This window comes from Podarcis tiliguerta (assembly GCF_965153285.1).
Source record: "Podarcis tiliguerta genome assembly, chromosome: 5".
NCBI lineage: Eukaryota > Metazoa > Chordata > Lepidosauria > Squamata > Lacertidae > Podarcis > Podarcis tiliguerta.
Window position 1 is genome coordinate 68,675,148 of NC_139538.1, and position 26,155 is coordinate 68,701,302.

The window sequence follows — 26,155 nt, forward strand, 5'->3', positions numbered from 1 at the left end:
CGGGCAGCGCGAACGGAGGTCGCCCCCTGGAGGCCGAGAGAGAAACCGGGTATGCCTCGCGCATGTGACGCATCGATTTGACAGGTTGGGAGATTATCCCGTCTGTAGCGTGCAAACTTCGTCAGGCCATCCTCCCGCCCCCGCCATTCATTTGTTTGTTGAACAGGATTTATATACCACTTAATTATCAAAGCCTTTAACCTTTTCTTTTTTTTCCTTTCAGAAGAAAAGTAGGTTGCAAAGAGTTGTTTGATGCAGACAGGTTTTGCTGTTTGGGTACCGGAGAATTTGCAGTTGAGCACACTGCCTCTTGCTAGAATTGGGGCGGGTGGGGAAGCCTTAGGGGAGGGGGAGGGATTTCAAGTTAACAATGTAGAAAGATGGTGTAGCTCAGAGGTAGAACACACCTGGGCAGATGCTGCCACAGTATTCAAGCCACCACCACTTCCAATTATTGGCTCTTGGGCAGGAATGAGGTAGACCAGAAAGCCACTGCCAGCCAGAGTAGGGAATATTGAGGCTAGATGGACTTGTTAAAAGGCAGTGTTGTATCAAATATTTGGAACCAATACTTGAAAAAATCGCCAGGTGCTTGTCAGTCATCCCAGTGCTTTTTCTCTCGGCATCTGGTACTTTTGGAGCTGAAAGTAGATTTGCTTATTACTACACAAGTTGTGCACAAGTGTGTGTGCTTGTGTGGTGATGACGAAGTGATCTTAGGAGACACATGGTATTTATTTATTTTATTTGCTTATGTTTGTGAGTCAAGTGGATATGTCAATCAGCTTAAGCTCCAATGGTTTATACAGTGCTTGGCTTTTTCTCTCTCTCTCTCTCTCTCCCTCCCTTTCTCTCAAGTGTGCTTTTAAAAGATGCTCTTTGATTCTGACAAAGCAATATTAAAGTAACCAGATAAAACAGTAAGTTGAGATGGCGCGGCTTTGAAGACAAGAGAAGAAAGATCAAAAAGAGTACAAAGGGAAAGGAGATGTCATGCTCACACGTGAAAACCAAGCAGGGAAAGTTGCAAGAGGCTCTTAGCAAAGATGTCTTTTGCGTGATCAGACAGCACTTCAACCACAAAATGTTGCATAATTGCTCTGCTGTGTACTATGTTGTTACATGATTTCCTGGAGCTTTGTCTAGGAGATGTTGCAGAAACAGTGTGTGGCCAATTAAACTGATTGGGCTGGTTGGTCTTATCTGAAAGGCAGTGCTGCTTACAGTAGGCTTTGAGGCCACTTGTTCAATCTCCTCAACAGACAGGTACAATTTGAAGAATGCAGCAAACCTTTGATGTATTGAATCAGCCCTTGCTTCTGATAAGGAAGGAGGAAAAGGGAGTTGATTTGCATGAGCAGACCATCCTGCTGAAACAGTTTCTGAAATCTAGCCTGAAAGGGAGCTCATGTTCCATTAATGACGTCTTGTCAGGGTATTCAGTTTGAATTTGTTAAGAGCAGCAGCGCTGAAGGTGCTTAACACTTCCTCTGATCTTCTCTCCAAGCTGCTATTAGCCCCACAAGGGACAATGATAAATACTTGGTCCATGTATTATTATTTTTTTACCACAGCAGCTGGGGGGAGGGCGCATTTGGATTGGGGACTAGTTAAACATTCCCTTCCCATGCACAGCTGCTCTGATCAAATTCAGAGTTCCTTACACTTGTTTTTTTAAAAAAGTAAACATTGGGAGTGTTAGGCTGCAATCCTAACTCTGCTTACCTGGGACTAATCCCTAGTGAATTCAATAGGTCTTATTGTTAGAATTGCATGGCCATTCTTCGATTTCCTTCATGACATGTGGTTTGTCCCCAAGTCTTCTTTTTTCATGGAGAACTTTTCAGCTGTACTTCTCTCCATAAATAAGAAATAGCATTCTTCTGCAAAGTAACTTGCCCCATAACAGGGAAAGCCAAACTCCCTTACCACATGTATTTCAAGGTGGGCAGTATGTCCAGAAAGTACCGTATTTTTTGCTCTATAAGACTCACTTTTTCCCTCCTAAAAAGTAAGGGGAAATGTGTGTGCGTCTTATGGAGCGAATGCAGGCTGCGCAGCTATCCCAGAAGCCAGAACAGCAAGAGGGATCGCTGCTTTTGCTGTGCAGTGATCCCTCTTGCTGTTCTGGCTTCTGGGGTTCAGAATATTTTTTTTTCTTGTTTTCTTCCTCCAAAAACTAGGTGCATCTTGTGGTCTGGTGCATCTTATAGAGCGAAAAATACGGTATATCCTTACTTGCTGGCTGTGGAGGAAGTGCACAGCAAGGCTCTGTGTGAGAGTTTTCCTAAATCCTCTTGGTTTATTAGATTTGGCTTTTGACCTTGAGGTGCATACAGTTTTAATTCAGGAACAGAGAAGTGGGGTGGCCACCAACTTGGATGGCTTCAAGAGAGGATGAGACAACTCATGGGAGATGAGGCTAACAATGGCTTTCTTCTACCTCATCCCAGAGAGAATGCATATGAATACCAGGTGCTGGAAATCTCAGGAGGGGAGAGTGCTGCAGGTACTTCTTAGGGGCTTCCCACAGGCATCTGGTTTGACCACAATGAGAATAGGATGCTGACCTGATCCAGCAGCCTGTTCTTCCTTTCTTAAGCATTTTCCTTTCTTCCTCTCAAATCCCATGGGATTCATATTTGATTTCAGAATGGGGGGAATGCAGTTTTCGAAACACAAGATGCAGGCCAGATTGACAAAGTTTGCCCTACTCTATTTAAGAATGGCAAACCCAAATGGATATATTTCACCCAAGTCCTTCAGAGTGGACCCAAAATTTACAAAGGGGAAAAAAAGAGAATTAATAGTTTTTATTTTAGAAGTCTGTTGTGGAATTAGCTGAACATTCTGTAGTTTGCTGAGAGCATTTTGCTTGGCTCCTCTGACAACTGGGAAGGGTTAACATACTTTTTGGTACTGCAGGGTTTATTCACACATTACAGTAGGTTGTTTCATTAAATTCTGGTCCATTGTTCTACCCTATTTTAATATACCAAAATGCATTCATTTGTATACCATGATACCTTTCGCCATGCCTCCTGGATACCATCAATAATGCTTGTTAAACAGGTTGTCTGGACCCCCCTCAGTGTCTCTCAGAGGCACTGCCAAAATAATGTTGCCTATTGCTAGTGTTGGTTGCTTGCTTGCTTAGTACGCCTGATCAAATGTCTTATTTAATCCCTTCTGTGGCTGTGCCTCCTGGATAACATCAGTTGATGTCATGGACTGGCTGGATGCAGAGGAATGGTGGGAGACACCAACTGGGGAACCCCCAAGGGAAGAAGGCTCAGAACTAGGGGGTGGGTGGGACATCAACGAGTGGTTAGAGGGAGAAGAGGGAGCAGACTGGGAGGAGGTGTGAGAAGCTGAAGAGGTAGCAGGATTTAGTAAGCAGGAAGAGTCTGTAGCAAGAAGAAGTCCAGAATCAGAAGCAGAAGAGGAGGCTGGAGACGAGGGGGCATCAAGAGGTGGCAGTGAGTCAGGCTGGTGAGGAGGTCTTCCCCTCCTGCGGTGACCAGCTCTACTTTGCCCTGGTCTGCCAGAACCTGAAGAGGTATGAAGAGGGTAGAGCAAAGATAGACAAGATGAAGGAGCCTCAGAGTGTTTGGGAAGGAACCAGGGGAGGAGAAGACTTGGAGAGCTGTTGGAAAGGCCTCATTAAGTCCTCACTGGGGCAAAATCTGCTTGGAAGAGTTGTTGTGCTCACTCTGCCTGAGCTGTTTTGTTTCTTTGAATAAAGCGTTAACTTCACTAACAACCTGTGAGTTATTGCTGACCTCCTCCAGACAGCCACCCTGACAGTTGACCATGGCATAATCTTAAAGATGGATGTATTTGTTAACCTCTGGAAGCATGTGGAAATGTGTGTGTAGGCTTAAGTGCATGGCTCGCATCTAGACACTTTATTTTATTATTTTTATTATTACCCTTGCATGATTCTGAATGTGTCAGTGTTTGCTCACAGGCTACTACCACGGTCTATGTCACCGTCCTGGATGAGAATGACAATGCTCCAGTATTTCGGCAGCAGCAGTATGAAGTCACACTGGATGAGGGTCCCGGCACACTTAACGCAATCCTTATCACCATCAATGCGGTGGACCTTGACGAAGGGCCAAACGGCACAGTTACATATGCCATCACAGAGGGGAACATCATGGGCACTTTTCACATAAACAGCACTACGGTTAGTACACTTTCACATCGCTGTTTCACTTTGCACAACGGTATTGAGCCCCGGTACCCAACAGTCCCTGAGCATACGCCCTCATTGCCGAAAGCTAACGTTTCCCTTTTGTTTTGGCCTCTCATTTTAGGGACAAATCAGCACAATGAAGGAGTTGGATTATGAAATCAGCCACGGGCGTTACACACTGATCGTCACTGCCACAGACCAGTGTCCGATCCCTTCACGCCGTCTCACATCCACCACAACAGTACGTATCGCTTTTGGGATAACGCATAACGAGCAGCCATCCAAAAGCACTTCCAGATGCTGCTTGCATTTCCAGAAGCTAAACCTCCATAACATGCAACAGCTAATGAGATTAATGACCTCCCATTCTGTGACGCGTGCACAGCAAACTTCTTGCTCTCTCCTTTTTTGCATTCTTGCATGTTCTGCAATTCAATTGCCGTTGCATTATAGACACCGTTTAAAAGGAGCAACTATATCCATGGTTCTCAACAGGAGGAAATTCCATGGATAGTTTCCTTGGGAAGAACACACTTCTCTGTCACTTCTCTCCAGTATTTGGCAAAGAGGGAAAATCACTGCTGGGCACTTTAAGAAAGATGTTGACGGTGGCCCATAGGAGGGCAACACAGATGGTGAGGGATCTGGAGACCCTATGAGAAAAGTGTAAAGAGATATATGTTTAGCTTGGAGAACAGATGATTAAAAGGCGACAGGATTGGCCATCCTCAAATATTTGAAGGGTTGTCACATGGGTGATGGAACCAATATGTTTTCTGTTGCTCCAAGGGGGTGGGACCCCAATCAACAGGTTCAAATTACAGGAAAGGGATGTTCAACTCAACATTAAGAAGAACTTCAGCAATGGAAGCAGATGTCCTTGAAAGCTGATGGTGGAGCCTCTCCATCATTAGAGGGTTTTAAAATATATATTAATATTATGTTGTGACAACAGGTTACAAAAACCATTATATACTGAACATCCTTGCTTCTTATGCAAAAAAGGAAAGGAAAGGGAAACAAATAGAGGAATACTGCTGCTGTGGCAGAACAAGGTGACCTTTGAGTTACCTTTCAACTCTAGACTTGTGTAGCTCACTCTTTGCTTGCACTTTCCACCTGCAGTTTCCTGAAGGCTGTTTTGCTTCCTTGTTCAAGGAAGGCCATGTGAGAGGTCCTTCCTTTTTTTCTTCTCTGCTTTGAATCTGCTCACTCTTATATTAATGAGAAGTGCTACCTAGCTCCGTTTTTTTTTTTTTTTTTGCTGCAATGTACATACGGGATAAGTTTCTGTATTATGGCCAACACAAAGATATCATTATAGATTGTTCCGTGCGGCACCTGTCCGTGTAGTAGTTTGGATTTGATATCCCACTTTATCACTACCCTAAGGAGTCTCAAAGTGGCTAACATTCTCCTTTCCCTTCCTCCCCCACAACAAACACTCTGTGAGGCTGAGAGACTTCAGAGAAGTGTGACTAGCCCATGGTCACCCAGCAGCTGCATGTGGAGGAGCGGGGAAGCGAACCCAGTTCACCAGATTACGAGTCTACCGCTCTTAACCACTACACCACACTGGCTCACAGTGTGCAGTGAGCCGCATGAGAAACCACATGGTGCGTGCACCGTAGCACAGCAAACGTCCAAAAAGAAAGCTTCGCAGCAGTGTGCTAAAACCTACACGTGGTGAACCATTGCATGCAACCCCTCCACCTTGCAGCAACTGCTGTCACAAGGAGTGGATTAAAGGAGCTTCCATGCTGCAGATGTAACAGAGCAGGCATCACGTTGGAGGAGACACTGTTGTGCCAGTTGCTGTTCAACTCCAAAATTGCAGGCTTCTACAACCCTGTGCCACTTCACAGTGTGGGTGTAGACAGGCAGGGCTTATCTTGGACTCTGCATAGACTAGATTAATAAGTCACAAGGGCAGCTTCGGAGTTTGAGTGGAAATTGCTTGCCCACGCTAAAGAGTTCCTGCAACTGCAGTCATATTTTCAAGTATTTTCCAAAAATCTTGAAGGCTAGAATCTAAGTGCACCGCCTAGTAATGGCTTTCATAAGAGGACTGTGCAACTATGTGGGTTCTTCCATGATCCACTGGTTAGTTTATAACTGCCATAAAAGCAACTGAAAATTACGTCTTATCAGGATAACACGTCCTCTGACTTGCAAGCGCCGTTCTTTCTAATCAGGGTGTGGAGATGGGTGCGGTTACTCCATGTTGAACGGCTCTATTGCCCATTCTTCATCGCTTAAGTTTAATCATGTGCTTAAGAATGAAGCCTGCCCTCCAGAACAGTTTCCAGAGCTGATTCCAGGCACACTTCAAGCCCTAACTTGTTCTCCATGGTTGCTTCCTAGAATAAACTGAATACAGCTGCAGCAGTGTAATAAATACCAAACAGCCCATTTCACAGAGTTCCCAGGATGTGCTTGCATCTGACCTGGGCCCGATCAGGGTTCGACCTGGCAAATCCTCACACAAATTTAACTTGTCAAGAAACACAGCTTTGCAATTACACTGGAATGTTGGGTTTCAAATGTTCTTTGTTTTGCCACTCTGTGCAAAATCCTTTTAAGTCAGAGATGGGTGTCATTGGATGCCGTTAATTTCTGTATGAAGGTTATTTAGAATGCTTGTGTTTGTTGCTGCAAATAAAGAAATACAGTGGGGGAAATTGAGATAAGTGAAATGAATAAATAAAACTAGCAGTACTATGCTGGCGGTTGTGTACAAGATGGCTGCAGGTACTTGATAACAGGCTTCATTGCTTTTACTCATTGTTTTGGCTGCGTTTGCAAACTATTCTGTGTGTTTTTTGTCTGAAGGTGTTAGTGAATTTGAACGATATCAATGATAATCGACCAACGTTCCCGCATTCTTATGAAGGGCCCTTTGACATCACAGAAGGACAGCCGGGTCCAAGGGTGTGGACTTTCCTTGCCCACGATGGAGACTCGGGACCCAATGGACAAGTGGAGTACAGCATCATCGCAGGGGATCCCCTTGGTAAGTGGAGAAAGAAAAAGAACAGGAACTCTTGAGTTTGCAGTTCTCAGCCCATCCAGAAAATGCAGTTAAATCATGCATGTGTGCAGAAATCATCTCAGGGTTAGTAGCACAAGACAAGGAGTCAGCATTCTGTTTCTGCCTGGGCCACTGCTTCCCTATGCAAATAGCAATTCTTACTAAGGCTTAGTTTCCATATATGTGGAATAAGGTCAGTGTCCTCTTGTCTAAGTCACAAGTAAAAGCTAAAAAGAACCAACTGAATGAGTTCTCTGTTTCAACCCCGGATAACTCTGGTCTAATTCTATTCCTGCCACTAATTCACTGGGTAGACTCAGGCAAGTTGCTGTCCATCTGCTTCAGTGAAAAAAAAGGATGTAGAGTGGGTGTCCTTGTGGCTTATCTCAGAGAGTTTTGTGTGGAGGAATTACAAAGCACATTGCGCATCAGAAACACTATGGAAATGATGAACGGGTCCTACCCTTAGACAGATGGTGGCAGCTGCCTCAGGTTTACAGGGGGTAGGAGTGGATGACCCTTAGCCATCCCTTCTGGCCTCCCCTGGCTCCCCCCCCCCTCCCTGAGGCCCCCAACTCTTCCTGTTCTTTTGAGCCAGCAGCAATTATTCTTGCTTTGCCGCTGACCTGGCTATGTTGCCTAGTCAGCAGCCACATTATCCCAGTATATCACAGAGAAAACTGCTGAGAAAGGTCCCTGACAGAGCAAGCTCTCAGGTGCAGCTACTCACTGAATGTGCACATGTGTGGCCCTGTTCATGGGAGGCACCACTGCAGCCTTTGCCTGAGCAGGCCGCAAGTAGGTGCTGGGTGGAGCGGTGAAATAGCAGGGGAGAGGTGTTGGGGGTTCAAGCTATATATGCCATGCACCTTGCCCTTCACTTCCTAAGCTAGCCTGCTGCCCTCAGGTCAGATGGAGGATGTTGCTCCATTGTCAGCACTGAAGCAAGATCCCACTTCCAGCCCTGTGGGTTTCTGTATGCAGAACAGTGGTGGGGAAAGGTTTCATCTTGTTCCTTGCCTCAGGCGGTGAAATGTCTTGGGCCAGCCCTGGTGATGAGTAATAGTAATTACTGCAATGATAACATTGTTATGAGTATCTTACGTTTCCAGTGCTGCTTTTTCACATTTAGTTCCTTGGTACAGTGGTCGGTGGCACTGTGGTTTAGTGGTCAGAGTGTTGGGCTGGGGCATGGGTTGCAAACCTGGCATCTGCAGAGGCCTTCCTTGCTGCCCACAGACTCTCCTCCCAGTGAAATTAGATTTGGAAAAAGCCAATAAAAGCCTTAGTTTAATCTTCCTGGAGGAGATTCCAGCTGGGGAGGGAAGGTTAATTCTTGCTTTCCTCAGGAATATCACATCCCTCTTCCCATTAGGTTTGGGAGGGAAAGTGAAAGCACTTTCTTCCAATCCTAATTGTTGGGGGGATAGAGGGGAATGTGTTTCTGTTTGTTGCAGCCTGTGTGTGGTGTTCACAACAGCTTATCTGGTTTGCCAGTGTGCTTACAATTCTCAAAAGACCAGCAACCCATAGACTAAAAACAGAGACACCAGAGTTCAAATAAATCCCCAAGAAGCTCACTGGGTGACCTCGGGGCAAGCACTGTCTTGGCTGTGTACACGCTGCTGTGTACTCTGCCGTGCAATGTGATTCCACCACTGGTTTGTGAAGTCATGTATAACAGCCACAATCTACGCTGTAGCTCCTTGAGAAATACTGTGTGTTGGTGTGTTTTTACTGCAAACCAAGCAGATTTTGCATAAAGTTGGGCAATGACAGCCTTTGCGTGAGACGCTTTGGAATCTCTGCAGTATCGTACACGCAATCTGAATATGAGGCAGATTATTTCAGAGTACACAAAATTTTCGATGGAAGAGAAAGGGAGGAAAGGCGTGTGGAAAGAATCGCCTTAGGATAGTTAATGGGACATTTCAAAACTATCCCTTCAAGAGGCCTCTTTCTGAGAAGCCGAGTGTCTACATCAGGAAATCCTGTTACAGGCAGCATCCGCCATGAGAGGAAACATTGCAAACCTGTTGTACTTGCCCAGCTAGAAGATCCTTGAGGTTTTGCAAGTTCATGCCACAAACAACCCCCCCCCCAAAAAAAGCAACCAAGTGTGCTAGAAGGACTATGAAGCTTGCCTAGGAAGGGACTGAATACCGCTTTGCAGTCTGCTCTACAGAGTCACAGAAGTCTGCTTGAAACCTCTTAAGCTTAAAAGCTGGATGTAGATCTCTTGATCATGCAGCATATTTACTTGGAAACAAGCTCCACTGTCTTCATTGCGGGGGGGGGGCACCCTCAGATAGGAATGTTTAGGATTATAGCCCTATACAGTGGACACTCAGGTTGCAAATGTGATCCATGTGGGAGGCACGTTCGCAACCCGCAACATTCGCAACCTGCGACCTGCGCTTCTGTGCACGCGCGGGTCACGGCTTGGCGTTTCTGCGCATGCACAAGCGCCGAAACCCAGAAGTAACCATTCCGGTACTTCTGGGTTCGGTGCGGTGCGCAACCCGAAATCGCGCAGCTCGAAGCGTCTGTAACCCGAGGTACCTGGTACCTGGTAGCAAGCCCCACTGTTTTATGTATGGCCCTCTTGTGAGTAATGTACACGTATAAAACTTCATTATTAATCAGGTCTAATTAAATACACTGTATGTCAACATAACCAACATATCAGCAAATTCTTGTACAGTCGTAGCTTGGATCTCAAACGCCTTGGCTCCCGAACAAATCGGCTCCCAAATGATCGAAACCCGGAAGTGAGTGTTGCGGTTTCCAAACGTTCTTTTGGAAGGCGAACATCTGGCAGGGTTTCCAATTGGCTGCAGGAGCTTCCACGCTTTGGTTCCTGAATGTTTTGGAAGTCAAATGGACTTCCAGAATGGATTCCGTTCGACTTCCAAGGTACGACTGTATGCTGATAGAGGGCAGGAAATGTATTTCATTCACTTTTAGGGTCTCTGTAGCATTGACTCTTGGATAGAATCTACCTATTTTCAAGCTAGGGGAAGGAACCATGATTTTCAAGCATCACTGTTAAGTTGTGGGTAGACATAGCAGACGACACAGCAATTCTTCCAAAGAATATTTTCTGATCTTCTCTTGCTATACCTGTGTCCATTATCCTTAGTAGAAAAGCTTCTGTGTTTTTCATAAAGTTATACTTAAACATTTTTTTTAAGCTCGTCATATACTGTGTTCCAGAAGCTTTTGATTTTTTCACAGGTCCACCAAACATGTGTAAGTGTCCCCTCTGTTTTACCACACCTCCAGCACAGATTTGTTTTTGTCTTACACATTTTAGCTATTTTGGTAGTTGTTAAGTCCAGTACCATCTATAAAACATCTTGATCAGGAGGGAAGTTCCCTAACTAGGTGTACGATAGCCAAATGCAAATTGTGAACACTCAGCTAAGATTATTTGTTTCATTTTCATTTATTCAATTTGTCAGCCGCTAGGGCGATCCAAGGCAACTTAAAACCAAACAAATAGACAGTAAGCTCCACACGGATACATTCAAACCAAGAGGAAATAGAAATACATTAAGGGATGTCATATTGATTGTGGGTCTTCTAAATGGAAGACTAGGCTGTGAGCAGATCTCCTGATTTTTATTGGACCAGAACTGCAGGGCTGCTGGAGGGGGCGGGGAGGAGAGGGGCATTAACCCTTCCCATCCATGCCATTTTTCTGCTCTGGATGCTTCCTCGACCCATGTTTTCCTCCATAGGGAAAACAGGATTTGTTGTTGTTTAGTCGTTTAGTTGTGTCCAACTCTTCGTGACCCCATGGACCAGAGCACGCCAGGCACTCCTGTCTTCCACTGCCTCCCGGAGTTTCGTCAAATTCATGTTGGTAGCTTCGAGAACACTGTCCAACCATCTCGTCCTCTGTCGTCCTCTTCTCCTTGTGCCCTCCATCTTTCCCAACATCAGGGTCTTTTCCAGGGAGTCTTCTCTTTTCATGAGGTGGCCAAAGTATTGGAGCCTCAGCTTCACGATCTGTCCTTCCAGTGAGCACTCAGGGCTGATTTCCTTCAGAATGGAGAGCTTTGATCTTCTTGCAGTCTCAAGAGTCTCCTCCAGCACCATAATTCAAAAGCATCAATTCTTCGGCGATCAGTCTTCTTTATGGTCCAGCTCTCACTTCCATACATCACCACTGGGAAAACCATAGCTTTAACTATACGGGCCATTGTTGGCAAGGTGATGTCTCTGCTTTTTAAGATGGTGTCTAAGTTTGTCTTTGCTTTTCTCCCAAGAAGCAGGCGTCTTTTAATTTCATGACTGCTGTCACCATCTGCAGTGATCATGGAGCCAAGAAAGTAAAATCTCTCACTGCCTTCATTTCTTCCCCTTCTACTTGCCAGGAGGTGATATGTTTTCTCCAAGCAAGGCAAAAAGCAGTTGGGAAAGATTTAGATTGGGGAAAATAGTGTAGAGAAAGAGTTAAGCCCCACCCCCTTCCCCAGGGCTATAGTCCCAATTCAATCCACTCCCCCTGTGTGGCTGCTTTTTGTTCCCTTCCCAAAGGGGAAAATTTAATATATCTGATGATGGATTTCCCACATTTCATTTTGTCTGGCCCAAAGACAAGTCTCTGGCAGAAATAAGCCCAGACTTTCTATTTATGTGCAAATAGGGCTTAATTATTATTATTTTTTTAAGAATACCAGATGAAATATTTGTGGCCTCTCTATTATGGCAAGTGCATATTTTGACAGCAAAGCCATTCAAAGTATTCTTTGAATAGTAAGAATAAAAAGGACGAGGCAAAGGAAATAATTGTGAGAAAACTGGCTTGGACTTCATCTAAACAAACCATGCTCAAGACTGCTTTCATTTTCAGTTCTTGTTTGGTCAAATGCAGAAACAAGCAGACTCTGTCAGCCACATGCCCTCACTGCCAGAGCACAGAGGCCTACTGGATTTGGCTCCAGAGTGCTGTGTGGAAGAAAAGCAGCATTTTGTGACTTTTTAGTTTAGGAGGGAAAAGAAAGTGGCTGGGAGCGTGATCGGCATTTTGGAATTGATGAATGGTGTGAAGAAATCATCAGATAAAGAGTCATTTGTCTCTCTCTCATTTAGTGGTGGGACTCTGGGTAGACAGCAAAGTGATTTGATCATAGGCCAGGAAAGACAAAAGAATGAATGTGTGACTTTCGAAAGGATTAGATAAATTCATTGTCTTATCAACAGCTATTAGCAAATTAGCTAAATGAAACCTCTGTGCCAGAAGGTAGTATACTTCTGAATATGAGGTGCTGGAATTAAATAGAGAGCGACCTCCTTGCTTTGCTCATAACTGCCAGAAGCTAGCTGTTGGTGAAAACAAAATTATGGACAAAATCATGGGTTGCCAATGTGGCACCTGCAGGTAGGCATGCCCCCACAGAGGTCTTTCCTGGTATCCCTAGGCTCTCATCTCCAGATCCCTACTCCCACTGAAATCACACTTCTAGCCAATAAATGGCTTCTACTTGGAGTCTGTGTGCTGTTCCTGGAGGTTGCAGCTGACTCTCCAGAAAAATCACCTCTGCCCACACCACCATTAGGATTGACAACAGTTACAAGCCTAATTGAATGAATGCAGTTCGTTCATTGGAGAGTGAATGTGGTTGCAGTGTGGGCATGATTTTGTGGCGTGTGGTGTCCACAACAGTTTCTCCTGCTGGCAAATGTCCCCCATAAGCCCCAAAAGGTTGGCAAATTCTACTGGACTGATTCATCAAGGCAGTACTTATATTCTAATGAGAGACTGAGGCTACAGTCCTATACAGATTGTGGCTTGTTGCATACAGGCGTCAGTGCAGGGTGCAAGGAGAGAGAGCATACTTTCTACCACTGCTCAGATTTACGTAGCATAGAGTTCAGTATTTCATTTTCATAGTAATACATACCAGTGTATTAAACAATCTTCAAGACAAAACTTGCTGGTGGCGCTGTGGGTTAAACCACAGAGCCTAGGACTTGCCGATCAGAAGGTTGGCGGTTCGAATCCCTGCAACGGGGTGAGCTCCCGTTGCTCGGTCCCAGCTCCTGCCAACCTAGCAGTTCAAGAGCACGAAGTGCAAGTAGATAAATAGGTACCGCTCCGGTGGGAAGGTAAATGGCATTTCCATGCACTGCTCTGGTTCGCCAGAAGCGGCTTAGTCATGCTGGCCACATGACTGTACGCCAGCTCCCTCAGCCAGTAAAGCGAGATGAGCGCCTCAACCCCAGATTCGTCCGCAACTGGACCCAACAGTCAGGGGTCCCTTTACCTTTACCTTTAAGACAAAACTTAATTTACCTGATGTGGCTAAGCCCTGGCCCAGGAGACAGCCCCCCAAGGAATTTTTCCCTGCAATGCCCCACCATTGGAGGGGTGTGTGGCTAAATAAATAAACAAATAAAGTAGACAGTGAGGTGGGGGGTGAATTTAAACTTATTTCCCCAGTGCAGCATCTTGATAAGGATGTCAGTTGTCTTCTCTCTGGTCATCAGATTGATCATTTCATATCAATCAATCAATCGTTTGACATCAGATTGATCACCTAAGACCTGAGGAGCATTAGGATGTGTTGCTAGCATGGGAGTGCTGTAGGAGAACCCAGCACCAACATAGACACTGGGAGATCATCAGCAACATTCCTCTCTTTCTGCCTGGATCTTGTTGGCCTGGTGACATCCTGATAAAGAGCAGATACACAGTCCCCTCTCAGACTAGTATCTGCAGAAGTGCATTAGGCGGACTTCATTGATCTGTTCTCAATGCACCTTCTTGACCATCTTCATTAACACGTTTCCCCCCAGAAAAGGAGGTTGTGAGAGCATGCAGTGCTCTCGAGTGCAGTCTTCCATGGTGCTCTAGGCTGGCAAACCTGCCCTGCTTGTTTCTCCTGTGCCCCTTAAGCATCCTTGTGTCTATCTGTCTTGCAGGAGAATTTGTGATCTCTCCTGTGGAAGGGGAGCTACGCGTGCGGAAGGATGCTGAGCTTGACCGAGAAAACATTGCTTTCTATAACCTCACCATTGCTGCCAAGGACAGAGGGGTGCCTCCTCTCAGCTCCACCGTAAGTGTTTGTGGTCCAGGGGCCACATTGCAAAGATGAGGTTCTGAATCCTCCATGAGGGAGAGGTGAATTGTGCAGGGGTGAGGAAACAGAACTGTACCTGATTAATGAAAAACCTAAGGAGGTATTGCCTCTATTCAGCCATAATGGGGGAAACACCTAGATTGCCATGGAAGAACCATATGGACAATTCTTCTTTGTATTAATAGTCTCAGGCCTGTTTGCCCCTCTCCTCATCTGCCTCCTTTCTTTTTGGTTTAGGTCTTGGTGGGAGTGCGTGTTCTGGACATAAACGACAACGACCCCGTCCTCCTCAACCTACCGATGAATCTCACTCTCAGTGAAAATGCACCCATCTCCAGCTTCGTCACCCGCATCCTTGCCAGTGATGCTGACAGCGGCAGGAATGCTCTTTTAACCTTCAGCATCACAGCAGGGAATATAGACAATGCTTTCTACATCAATGGCACCGTAAGTCTCTCTTAACGTTGTGATACACAGCCTCCCATGAAGATCTCAGTAATCAGGATTATTTATGTGTGGAAGGTAGTCCTTCAGATATCCTGGTTCCAACCCATAAAGAGGCCCTTTATTGGGCCTCAGCAGCACTTAGTACTGGGCCTGGGAAACTTAACTGGAAACCAGCTTAGCTGTCTCAATAAGGATATAAATGCTGCCTTTATGTGGCCCCTGTTAGGAGCCGGGCTGCAGAATCTGGGACCAGTTGTGGTTTCCCAGTGCTCTTCAAAGGCAGTCCTAGGCAGAGCACATGGCAGTAATCCAGACATGAGGTCACTAAGGCATATCTCACCTGTCCAAGCCTGCAGTCTCCACGATAAAGTGCAGCTGGTATACCAGGCTGAGCTTAGAGATGTGCACATCACATCTCTTTGGGCTTTGTTTATTTGATTATTTGGATTATTTGTTTATTTGGATTATTTGGACCCAAAGGCTCAGGGAAGACTTGCAGGTGTTAGCAACATATATGGATGGTGCGCATAGTTCCACTCTCTCCTTTTATTTGCTTCAACATCTGGGAAATGTCTGGAGACCACAGTGCATAGAAAGTATATAACTTGCAGCATGGTGTTCACCACTGGGAGACAACGGGGTGAAGGCTTCCAATGGTCTTAAGAGGCTGGCATGTGTTTTCTTTCAGCTCTGCTGCTCCAGGTCTACAGCCTGCATGAAAAGAAAAGCGTGACTTCACACTTCACGCTGATTTGAATTTCAGAAGTGTCCTTTAATTAGAATGCACTCATTGTCATCTTTCCACCTAGCTTTAGATACCTGAGCTCTATTCTGCAAATTGCTGAGGGCCTACATCTTTTCTTTTCCTTTTTTAAGTTGCATGGGTCTGAAGAGGTCATTGGGTCTGGAAATGCACTTCTCATTTGCACTCAGAACCAATGGGCAGTTTTGAAATCGTTGGTTTCACTTCTTTTCCTTCGTTGCTGCTGCACAGATCCTCAAATTATAGCCCAATTCTGACTGCGCAAAGCCTCCTTCCTTCCAGCCCTTCCTACTAATTTCATAGTATGCTGGTGGTTGGGCTGAGAAGAGATTCAAATAACAAACCCCTACCTGAAAACAACAGCAAGCACCTCTTGATAGTAACATTAACCTCTTTTTTAAAAAAATGATATCAGTCCAGCCCTGTGCATGCAGCATTTTAGAAAAATATTTTAGCAAAGCTACCTCTCAGTAGCTTTAACTAGTCATCTTCAGGCCCAGATTTCAGGGTGTAATCTTTTCTTTTTTTCATTTCCTGACTCCCGTGTTCCAAAGAAGAGGAGTTTCCATAACAGATTCACCTGGTAAAATTGAATCTCTTTTTTTCACCCTGGTTAGAATGGACATAACCTATTCTCACTTGCCTGAGCAGTTAGCACAGAATCATAGGTGCTGGTGCTCCCTGCTTAATGTTTCCCCATCACTGGCATTTGACAGAGTTAGACTCAAACGAAACAATGCAGTTCCATTTATTCCCCCTCTCTTTCCCCTTTTTTCCCTTTCCTTTCTCTTCATCAGACTGGCATCGTTTACATAAACCGCCCGCTGGATAGGGAGCGGGTGTCCAAGTACAGCTTGACAGTGACAGTGAAGGACAACCCAGAAAATGCACGCAACGCAAGGCGGGTAATTATTCACAGTTTGCTGACTTTGGCACTGGGTTTACTGAGAGCATTTCATGTAACGCTGCTCTAGCTAACAATCAAAGGCACAAGACTCAAGCCTGAAACTTTGCTTCATCAGTTTCTCTTCTCAGACACAGAACCCAGACCAAGGTTTTCACAGCCCAGGTTAGAATATTTCAAAAGCTCTACAGCTCTTCATTCAAATGTTCTGCTACCACTCATCCCCTCAGCCCCCTAAAAAAAAATGTGAAGTTACCTCACAGAATGGACATAGAATGTTTTGATCTCATCTGCTTGCACATTATATAATTGAGACAATGCTGTTCTATAGGTAAAGGTAAAGGGAACCCTGACCATTAGGTCCAGTCGTGGCCGACTCTGGGGTTGCGGCGCTCATCTTGCTTTATTGGCCGAGGGAGCCGGCGTACAGCTTCCGGGTCATGTGGCCAGCATGACTAAGCTGCTTCTGGCGAACCAGAGCAGCACACGGAAATGCCGTTTACCTTCCCGCCGGAGCGGTACCTATTTATCTACTTCCACTTTGACGTGCTTTCGAACTGCTAGGTTGGCAGGAGCAGGGACCGAGCAACGGGACCTCACCCCGTCACGGGGATTCGAACCACCGACCTTCTGATCAGCAAGCCCTAGGCTCAGTAGTTTAACCCACAGCGCCACCCGTGTCCCTGCATGCTGTTCTATAGATAGGCCTAAAAAATAAGACAAAAGGGGTATTTTCTGAGTCTCCAGGGGCCTCTGCAATGTTAACTCAGAAGCAAAGCGTACTAAACTTGGTATAACATGGTAGATCTGGCCATTATCTCCAGAAATATATGTAGAGGATCTATTACACCACTGTTGAATGTCTGCACTGGCTCCACGTTCTCTTTGGGTACTGGCTTAAACGGAAAAAGCACCCTTGTAATACTACCACATGTGCATCACATTCAAACAGCATCAGGTTCAAACAGCACATACCTAAAGAGAGGCAAATGTCCGAGCCTGAACCCCTTTGTGAGCATTGTATATGACCTACCTGTTTGAATTGGCCTCTAGGATTCAGGCTTAAGTCAATAAAGCATAGTGAAGCTCTTGAGCAGCCTGTAAATCTAAACAAAACCTTAAAACTCCTGAAGAGACCAGTCTGTATTCTTTAGCAGTCATGATGATTGCGAGGAGCCCCTGCTAAAGGAAACTGCAGCTTCTTTTGTAGTCATTTTGTCCTTTTCGTTCACACCACTTTAGGATTTTGACTTGCTGGTGATTTCAGTAGCAGATGAAAATGATAACCACCCCCTCTTCACTCAGAGTTCCTACCAGGCCGAGATCCTGGAGAACTCGCCCCCAGGTATGTGTCTCCTCTTAACATATTCGAATCTCACAGCTTGCTGGTGGTCCCTTTGTTCAGCCCAGGTCTTCTGTTGTTAATGGGATTATGTTTTATTTTTTACTTTCGAACAATATTATGTTAAAACTGTTGTAACAAATAATGTGGTGACGTAAGAAAGAAAAGCTGTTTAGGACATCTCAGTTTCTGAACGCTGTTATCTGTTCTTCCACAACATCACTTGGCATACACTTGCCTCTTTACAATCTTCTCCAACCACTTTTTCAGAAATAGAGGAACTGTTCCCCTCCCCGCCCCAAAAAAAAACCCCACCCAGATGCAAATCAAGTGAGTAAAAATTCATCTGATGTTAACGGTAAATGAGCAGAACCATCCTTGACCTGGAAAAAGCAGGTAGCAGACTTAGGACTCTCAATATGTCACATATAGTGGAGGTCAAAAAAAATGTTTTGCATTAGTTGCCAAGAACCTAGAGCAGCCGTTGTATCAGAAGATGTGCTTAATGAAGTTGGGGAGCCATGTTTGAGAAAAGCTGGAAAACATAAATCAAATTAAACCTGGTAAAAGTGGATTTGTTGGAAATGACAGAATTTTCTTTTAACAGTTGGATGCTTTCTACTATGATCACTTTTGTTTTATACAGATGCTATCCGTTTTCTGTGGCTACTAAAATACCCATAGTTCTTTTCTTTGATGTGAAATGGCAAAATACTTTTATTTGTTTTATGAAACCAGTAGTTTGGGATTTTTATGAACAAGCTTATGAATAAGTTTTAAGACCTTCTCTAACTCCCTTTCTTAAATAATAACAGCATATAAGAAACTGACTGTGAATTAGTGTGGTCCCATTTGCTGAGGCCAAAGAAGTGTACATATCAGAATTCATGTTAGCAAGTTTTCCCCGGAAGAAATTGGCTGTATTCGTATTTCTTATCTTCCAGACCATGGGTTGGAAAAGGCTTGGAAGATCATTCCTGATTCTCCAGACCATTTATTTGAACTTTAAGTGCTTTTAGGTTTCTGCCAAAATATTTCTACTTCAATAAGCCAATGTCCTTGCCTGCCACACTCCCTGATAGTATGTGAGTTCAGAAACAAGAGGAGGCAAAACTCCCACTAAATGTCCTTTTCACTTCAATATTCCTGATGAATTGTGTGTGTGTGTTTTGTTTTGTTTTAGCAGGGCTGTAAGGCGTCTCCAAGGGGGCTTCTTGATTCAGTCTGCCAAGGCCTCACCAGGCACTTCTTTTTTGTCTCATGCTTCATAGGACCTCACCCTGTTTCACCCATTCATTATTCACTGTTAATCATTGGGGGGGGGGAGGGAAAGGAGGCAGTCTATTGATGTTATCTCTCTGATTGAATGGCCTCCCATGTTCAATTCAGGAACTCGCATCACAGTCCTTAATGGGCCCATTCTAGCTTTGGACAACGACCAGGGCATCAATGCTGTGGTGACGTACCAGCTCCTGGGGGCAGCGACAGACCTTTTCAGCATCAACAACAGAACAGGTAAGAAAGACATACCCGCTTAGCAGGCAGGCAGCCTATCTAGTGCAATGCCCTGGTCTGGGGTGAGGAGGTAATGGAATATTTGTCCTGACCAATAGGAGAGCAGGCCAGAAATGAACCTTGGGCTTTTTTAAAGCATATGGAGAAGATCTGGGTTTTTGTGTGTAGGGAGTATTTTCTGTGAGGATCATTCCATGTTGCACCTCACCTGCAATGTGAAGCGGGTACAGCCTTGCAACTCGTCCGTTTGGCTTATCGTTGGGGGCGAGCTATTGAAAAGACTTGCATAAACAAACTCATCAGTGGTGTCAGCTTTTGTTTACCCAAACAACGAGTGAGTAAACGGCAGGCCAAACTGGAGGGCCCATTCTTTTATACCATGGCCTACTTTTGTACTTGAGTCCTGCACAACAGTAGGCAGAACCTTTTGATAAAACAGTCTGCTACCCTACCGACACACCATTTTGGTGGCAAACTCTACATGTAGTCCGTAGATGTCACATGGTGGTGTGGGTAATGGGCTTCACTGGGGAAAATTGTTGGGAGGTGACACGATATGGTCTCCAAGTAAGGAGCTCTCCAGACTTCCCTTTTCCTTTGCCATTTGTTACGACTTCCAAATGCTGGTACGCCAATTTCATAGAATTTTAGAGTTTGCTGCAAATTTTATTTTGGCAAAATGAGATTTGCACTCTGTGGAGCATGACTGGTAGAAATTTGGGTGCACGTGCCTATAGTTGGTTCCTTTCCTTCCTAATGGAATCTTTATTCATAACTTCCAGGGGTTGTTTTGGTGAAGCCAGGCCAAGTGATAGACAGAGAAGCCTTCTTGAATCCAGTCTTGGAATTTCTGCTGGTTGCAGTGGATATTGGAAAGCTGAACAGCACCGCTAGGCTCACTGTGACCATTCTGGATGATAATGACAATAGGCCAACTTTTCACCCGGCACTGTTGACTGCTCACCTGCTGGAAAACAGCCCTCCAGGTCAGAATGAAGGCAAAGTACAAATAATCTAGTGAGACTGAGATGAGGATAGGTACTGGGATTTCTTAAAAACAACAACCATACAGTGATAATTGAAAATGAAGTATGCAATCCAGGAAATCAAGAGATAAATTTGCAATATTCAACACCACACTCTGGCCATTTATGGGCAATACGGATATTGGGTTGGATCCCCATTTAGACAGGCTTAGAGTAGGTCCAGTGAAATCAGTGTGAAGTCTGGATCCGGCTGATTGTGTTTTTCTTACCATGCTGATAAACACACTTGTATTCTGGACACAGACAGACTACTGGAGCAAAATTCCAGTTAACAAAGGATCACATTTTTCTTTTTCTTTTTCTTTTTTTGCTCTGTTCCCATAAGTTAGCAAATAATGAAGAGACAATTATTTGTTTTTGTGTGTATGTGTTTAGCTGGCAGTCACTACATAGTTTTGCCCATCAAGGAATGTACAAAGTGTTCATCACTCTTTAATGCTTTAATGCTAGAGTTCACATCTTGTTCAGGTCACCTATATGGCCAACCTTCAGTTCACCATGAACATCCATATTGTCCTTTATGTAGCCTATTATTATTATTATTATTATTATTATTATTATTATTATTATTATTATTATACTGTCTATCACAGGGCAGATTACAATATAAAAACACAAGAATACACGCCATAGTAACAAACAAACAAAAATACCACCCCCCCTCCACACACACACAGCTTAAAAAGCCATCCATTGTATAATTAGCCAGAGGTTTATGTTTTTGCCTGGCACCTCAAGATATGTAATGAAGGCTCTAGGCGAGCCTCCTTGGAGAGAGCATTCCACAAGCGGGGATTCTACAATCTGATGGAATTCATTTAGCTCCTTTGGCCCTATATGTCCCTGATATGTTCTTTACAAATTGTAGGAAGGAGGTATTTCATATCATAGTATCGTCACACGCTTATATCTTAATGAGCTTTCTTTATAGCAGGCTTCAGCAGGGAAAGACTGCTGGAGACAACAGTTTGTGGGACTGATCCTAGGTGACAGCTCTTGTGTTCTAAGGATTCAGGTAACTGAAAAGCTCTCACAGTCTGGGTGTCCCCCCTAGGTTTTTCTGTTCTCCAGGTAATGGCAACTGACATGGATAGTGGCCTCAACCAGCAGCTGAGCTATCGGATCGAGAGTGGAGCTCAAGATAGGTTTGTGATCAACACCAACACAGGGGTGATCAGTGTGGCCAACATCAGCATAGACAGAGAAGAGAAGGACAATTACCGGCTGACGGTGATTGCTGTGGATCGAGGGACACCGCCTCTCTCTGGCACCGCCACTGTGAGCATCCTCATTGACGACGTCAATGACTCTCAGCCAGAGTTCATCAACCCCATCCAGACCGTCAGTGTCCCTGAATCGGCTGAAATAGGCACGGTTGTTGCTGAGATGACTGCAAGAGACAGAGACCTCAATCCCCGACTGGAATACTACATCATTGAAATCCTCGCCAAAGATGATAATGATGCTCTTGTGCCTGACCAGCAGGGAGCGTTTGCAGTGGATTTTAGAACAGGTACAAGAGTTGGGAGGCTGAAATACTGCTCCAAACATGGGAGTGTAACACAGTTTCTAAGGAAAATGGCCAAAATCAACGGAAGGCAGGAAAAATGAATACTCTATACCATTTTAACATTGAAAAGAAACATTATTGGCCCGAAACAGCATTTATAGTAACCGTTTTATCAAATGTAGCTTTGTCAGGCCTTCTGTATATTGAAGAGTTCCTAAAGTCAACAATTTAATTATTTGTGTGAACACTTTATCCCACTTTCCAGCCCTAAGAAAAAGCTCCCCATTGTGCCTGATGTAAAACTCAGCACCACCAAGTTTCAAAAGTTAAACCTTACAATTAAAAGAACCAGAGTTTAAAATCTGCAGCCAGATATTTAAAACCATTAAAAGTTGCACTGCTGACTAAGAATGTTTTCATTGCCTATCTCAATACCATCAGAGATGGGATTGGTCTCACCTCCTTTGGGAGGGAATTTCACAGCGGTGATGTTCTCAACACACAGTCAGGTTCGTGTGAGAGAGCAAGATCTTCCAGCTATCCTGGCCCATAGCCGTTTACAGCTTTATATGTAAGCACCAGGACCTTGAATTCAGCCCAGAAATGAATCTAAAAGGTCTAAAAAGGTGTGTACCACAAGTGGTTGGGCTGTTTTGCACCAGCTGCAGTGTCTCAACACTTTTCAAGGATTCCTCCACAGGGAGTGCATTACAGTAATCTAAATTGGAAGGTGACCGAGGTATGTATCACTGTGTCTGTAGCCAGATCTGCCTTTTCTAGTAAGGGGTGCAGTGGACACAACTGCCCAAGCTGGGCAAGACTCTCCTGGCCACAGCAGCCATTAATCTAAGAGCAGAATACAGTGAGGAAGATTCTCTCCCACCTTTTCTACTTTCTTCCCACCTCTGCTTCTTTTTCCTTTTCACGTCCTGCTCTTCCCCCTTTTTTTCTATGTCTGCCTTGCCCTTTCTGATTCTCCCTTTGCTTTCTCTATACACTTTTGAATGGCTGCTTGCTTCACTTCAACTATAACTAACTATAATCTTCTTATTTCCCTTACGGCTCTCAGACCTGCAGGTTTGGTTTTTCTGTTTCTATGCGTGTGTTCAGTGTCTTCTTTCCATCTCAGTCAACACCTCCTCCATTCTCATCCTCACCATCCCTGGTTCAGTGCCGGTTTGTGTCTTGCTGGCAAAGAGCAGCCAAAACGTGCCTTCCATGCATTGTGTCACAGCCTTCACAGACTGAATGCTGAAAGCTCCTCGGAAGCACCTAGCTGCTAGGGAGTGGGAGGGGCAAGGATTTTTTAGGGTAAGTGAACTTCCATCCTGTTCTTTGGTGGATAGGGCAGGGTTGCAAGGAGTCCTGAATGCAGTGTAACACAAATTTGGTGTTCTGACCCTTAAGGCTCACAGTGGTCAGCTTGCAATATCTTTTATCACTTTTCTTATCAAACTTTTGAAGGAGCAGAGGGAGACTTGTATGAATCTTATTATCTCATTTTATACAAACAGCAATTTTGCAAAGAAGGGGGTAGTCTAAGATAGGCATAGGCAAACTCGGCCCTCCAGATGTATTGAGACTACAATTCCCATCATCCCTGACCACTGGTCCTGTTAGCTAGGGATGATGGGAGTTGTAGTCCCAAAACATCTGGAGGGCTGAGTTTGACTATGCCTGGTCTAAGAGATAGTGTTTTACATCATAGATTAAATTCTCTCTGCACAAGGCCAGCATTTTATCCATTCCTCATGCAGCCTCATGAACGCAGTGCTGTGGCTCCATATAAGTTTGCTATGCTAAGGTAGACCAGACCATGAATGTCACAGAAAGGAGACAGACCTGAAAGGTGTGCTGAGGCCACATCATGATTTAGCAGGTCACAGGAGCCAGATTAAGAGAGCGATCCTGTACATTTTTAGTCAGAAGGAAATCCCCTTGTGTTTAATAGGGTCTACTTCCTAGTATTAGTGTTCAGGACTGAAGCCTTGTTCAGATTATTTGGAAACCCTTTCTCAGTAAGCATGCCTTGATACACATTCTGCATAGAACTGAAAGCATATTCTGGTCAATATCTGAACTCATTTAACTTAGGGTGAGTCATCGTTCTCACAAAATACACTGCCTCTCAGTATCCAGGTTCGTTGAAGAAATACAAGTCTTCATAATATAAAAGTACAAAAGAAATGTAAAAAGACAACAACCCAAAAATATTAAATAATGTATGGTACAGAATTAGGTTGGATTGAACCAAAGGAATGTGGATGTGCTGGGTTTTCTGACTAGGGAGAATATAGGTGAAAAGAGACTAAGAAGCTTGTAAACATTTGGTAGACGAACATACTTCTTTGGCCTGTGAAAGCTCTTGCTCCCATGGTTTGAGTATGCTATTTAGTTTGAATTTGCCCCCTTCTTTTTCTTACTTTCAGGTGCTGTGAAAGTTAAGTCCACTCTAAATAGGGAGCTGGTAGCCACTTACGAAGTCACCATCTCCGTCTACGACAATGCCAGTGACGTGGTGGACCGCTCAGTTAGTGTGCCAAACGGTACAGCAATCCCTGTAATTTTCACATTAAACTGAGTCACGCGATGGTGTTGAGATCAGAAAAGGAGAGGGTATCAGTCTGGTAAACGTTCAGGTGTTTTATCCTTACTCTTTCCTGTTCTCCCCTCCCCTCTCTGCCTCTCACAGCAAAGCTGACAGTAAACATATTGGATGTCAATGATAATGCTCCTCGCTTCCGCCCTTTCGGGGCCCTGTTTTTCAAGGAAAGGATCCTGGAAGGGGCCACTCCAGGGACCACCTTGATATCCGTGTCAGCTGTAGATCCAGACAAAGGTGCTAATGGTCAGATCACTTATGAGCTCCTCGACCTTTCACCTGAGGGATATGTCCAGCTGGAAGACAGCTCAGCAGGTAGGTGGGACACATGGGACCCCCCCTCCCCCATTCTTTCCAGGAAATCCCTAAGGGAGCCCTAAGGAAGGTTCTCCGTATGGGGGAGGGAAAATGTACCATTTTATTTCCCATTGTTTTTCCATTGGCACAGGAAGTTTCATTGTTTGGGCAGTCTTATGAAAAAAAAGTTCGTATGAAACCTTTTCTACTTCACTCAGGTCTCTGTTAGGGCTGACCTCGATAGCCAAGTTCATTTAGCTAAGAACTAAACATACCTCCTGTATATTCAAGAATCCTGCACCATTCGTTTCCTTCGTAATTTGTAGAAATTGTTTAATTGTGAAGACCTATTTAACACAGTGCCATCACTGTACATGGTGCTTTACAGTGTAAGTTAAAGGTGAAGGGACCCCTGACCATTAGGTCCAGTTGTGACCAACTCTGGGTTGCGGCGCTCATCTCGCTTTATTGGCCGAGGGAGCTGGTGTTTGTCCGCTTCCTCAGACAGTTTTTCCGGGTCATGTGGCCAGCATGACTAAGCCACTTCTGGTGAACCAGAGCAGCACATGGAAACACCTTTTACCTTCCCGCCAGAGCGGTACCTATTTATCTACTTGCACTTTGACGTGCTTTCGAACTGCTAGGTTGGCAGGAGGCTTTACAGTGTAGCATAAGCCAAAAACAAAAACAAAAAAACCCAACAAACGTGTCCTTGCCCCCAAGGAGATTACAAACTAAATTTAGGCTTTTGGACCTAACTTTTTTGGGAGACGGGCAGTACAAAAGGTGCTTTCAGGTGGGCTCGTTATTGGCACAAAATTTTGTTGTTATCCTTCACTTTCTAGTGCAATGATCCCATCACTTTTCTAACTGCAAAAAAAGTCCAGTAAGAAACCGTTAGCTGGCAGTGCCGTATAACTTCTGTATGGCACTATCTGGAGGAGTGTTCAATAAATTGTTCCATGTTGTAAACAGCCAGTCTGGGATCTCTGAAAGACTGTGCTTGCGTGTTCTTTGCTTGTAATGCAAGAATCAATGGGCACCAGAGGTTCAGCAAGCTCTCCGCAGAATCACTATTTGTGGTCCCCTTTGGTTCACATGCATGGCTTGTACCAAACAGGAGGTTGGAGTTCATTGTTCTGGGCCCCCTAGTGGAGGTCAGACAGGCCCCCTTGATGTTGCATTTCTGGTACCCATGAAATACAGTTGTACCTTGGATCCCAAACGCCTTGGTAATCGGACGTTTTGGCTCCCGAACGCCACAAACCCGAAAGTGAGTGTTCCAGTTTGTGAAGATTCTTTGGAACCCGAATGTCCGACAGGGCTTCCACAGCTTCCTATTGGCTGCAGGAGCTTCCTGCAGCCAATCAGAAGCCACGCTTTGGTTTCCAAATGTTTTGGAAGTC

At 44.7% G+C, this 26,155-nt stretch overlaps 1 protein-coding gene and 1 long non-coding RNA gene across 2 annotated transcripts in view; one reads left to right on the forward strand and one right to left on the reverse strand.

Moving 5' to 3' along the window:
• Positions 1–26,155, forward strand: part of CDH23 (cadherin related 23) — a 406,157-nt gene that overhangs the window by 355,629 nt on the left and 24,373 nt on the right. Inside the window, exons 37-48 of the mRNA XM_083441382.1 lie at positions 3,971–4,192; positions 4,323–4,442; positions 7,034–7,214; positions 14,166–14,299; positions 14,561–14,770; positions 16,331–16,438; positions 17,680–17,782; positions 19,169–19,294; positions 20,077–20,280; positions 21,395–21,853; positions 24,280–24,396; positions 24,543–24,767. Of these exons, the coding sequence (XP_083297508.1) occupies positions 3,971–4,192; positions 4,323–4,442; positions 7,034–7,214; positions 14,166–14,299; positions 14,561–14,770; positions 16,331–16,438; positions 17,680–17,782; positions 19,169–19,294; positions 20,077–20,280; positions 21,395–21,853; positions 24,280–24,396; positions 24,543–24,767 (2,209 nt within the window). The remainder of the gene's footprint in view (positions 1–3,970; positions 4,193–4,322; positions 4,443–7,033; positions 7,215–14,165; positions 14,300–14,560; positions 14,771–16,330; positions 16,439–17,679; positions 17,783–19,168; positions 19,295–20,076; positions 20,281–21,394; positions 21,854–24,279; positions 24,397–24,542; positions 24,768–26,155) is intronic.
• LOC310678127 lies at positions 3,908–10,807 on the reverse strand. Its single transcript, XR_014511636.1, has 3 exons — positions 10,235–10,807; positions 5,273–7,210; positions 3,908–4,854 (listed from the first exon to the last, which is right to left on the reverse strand). It is a non-coding gene; the product is annotated as an uncharacterized lncRNA (long non-coding RNA).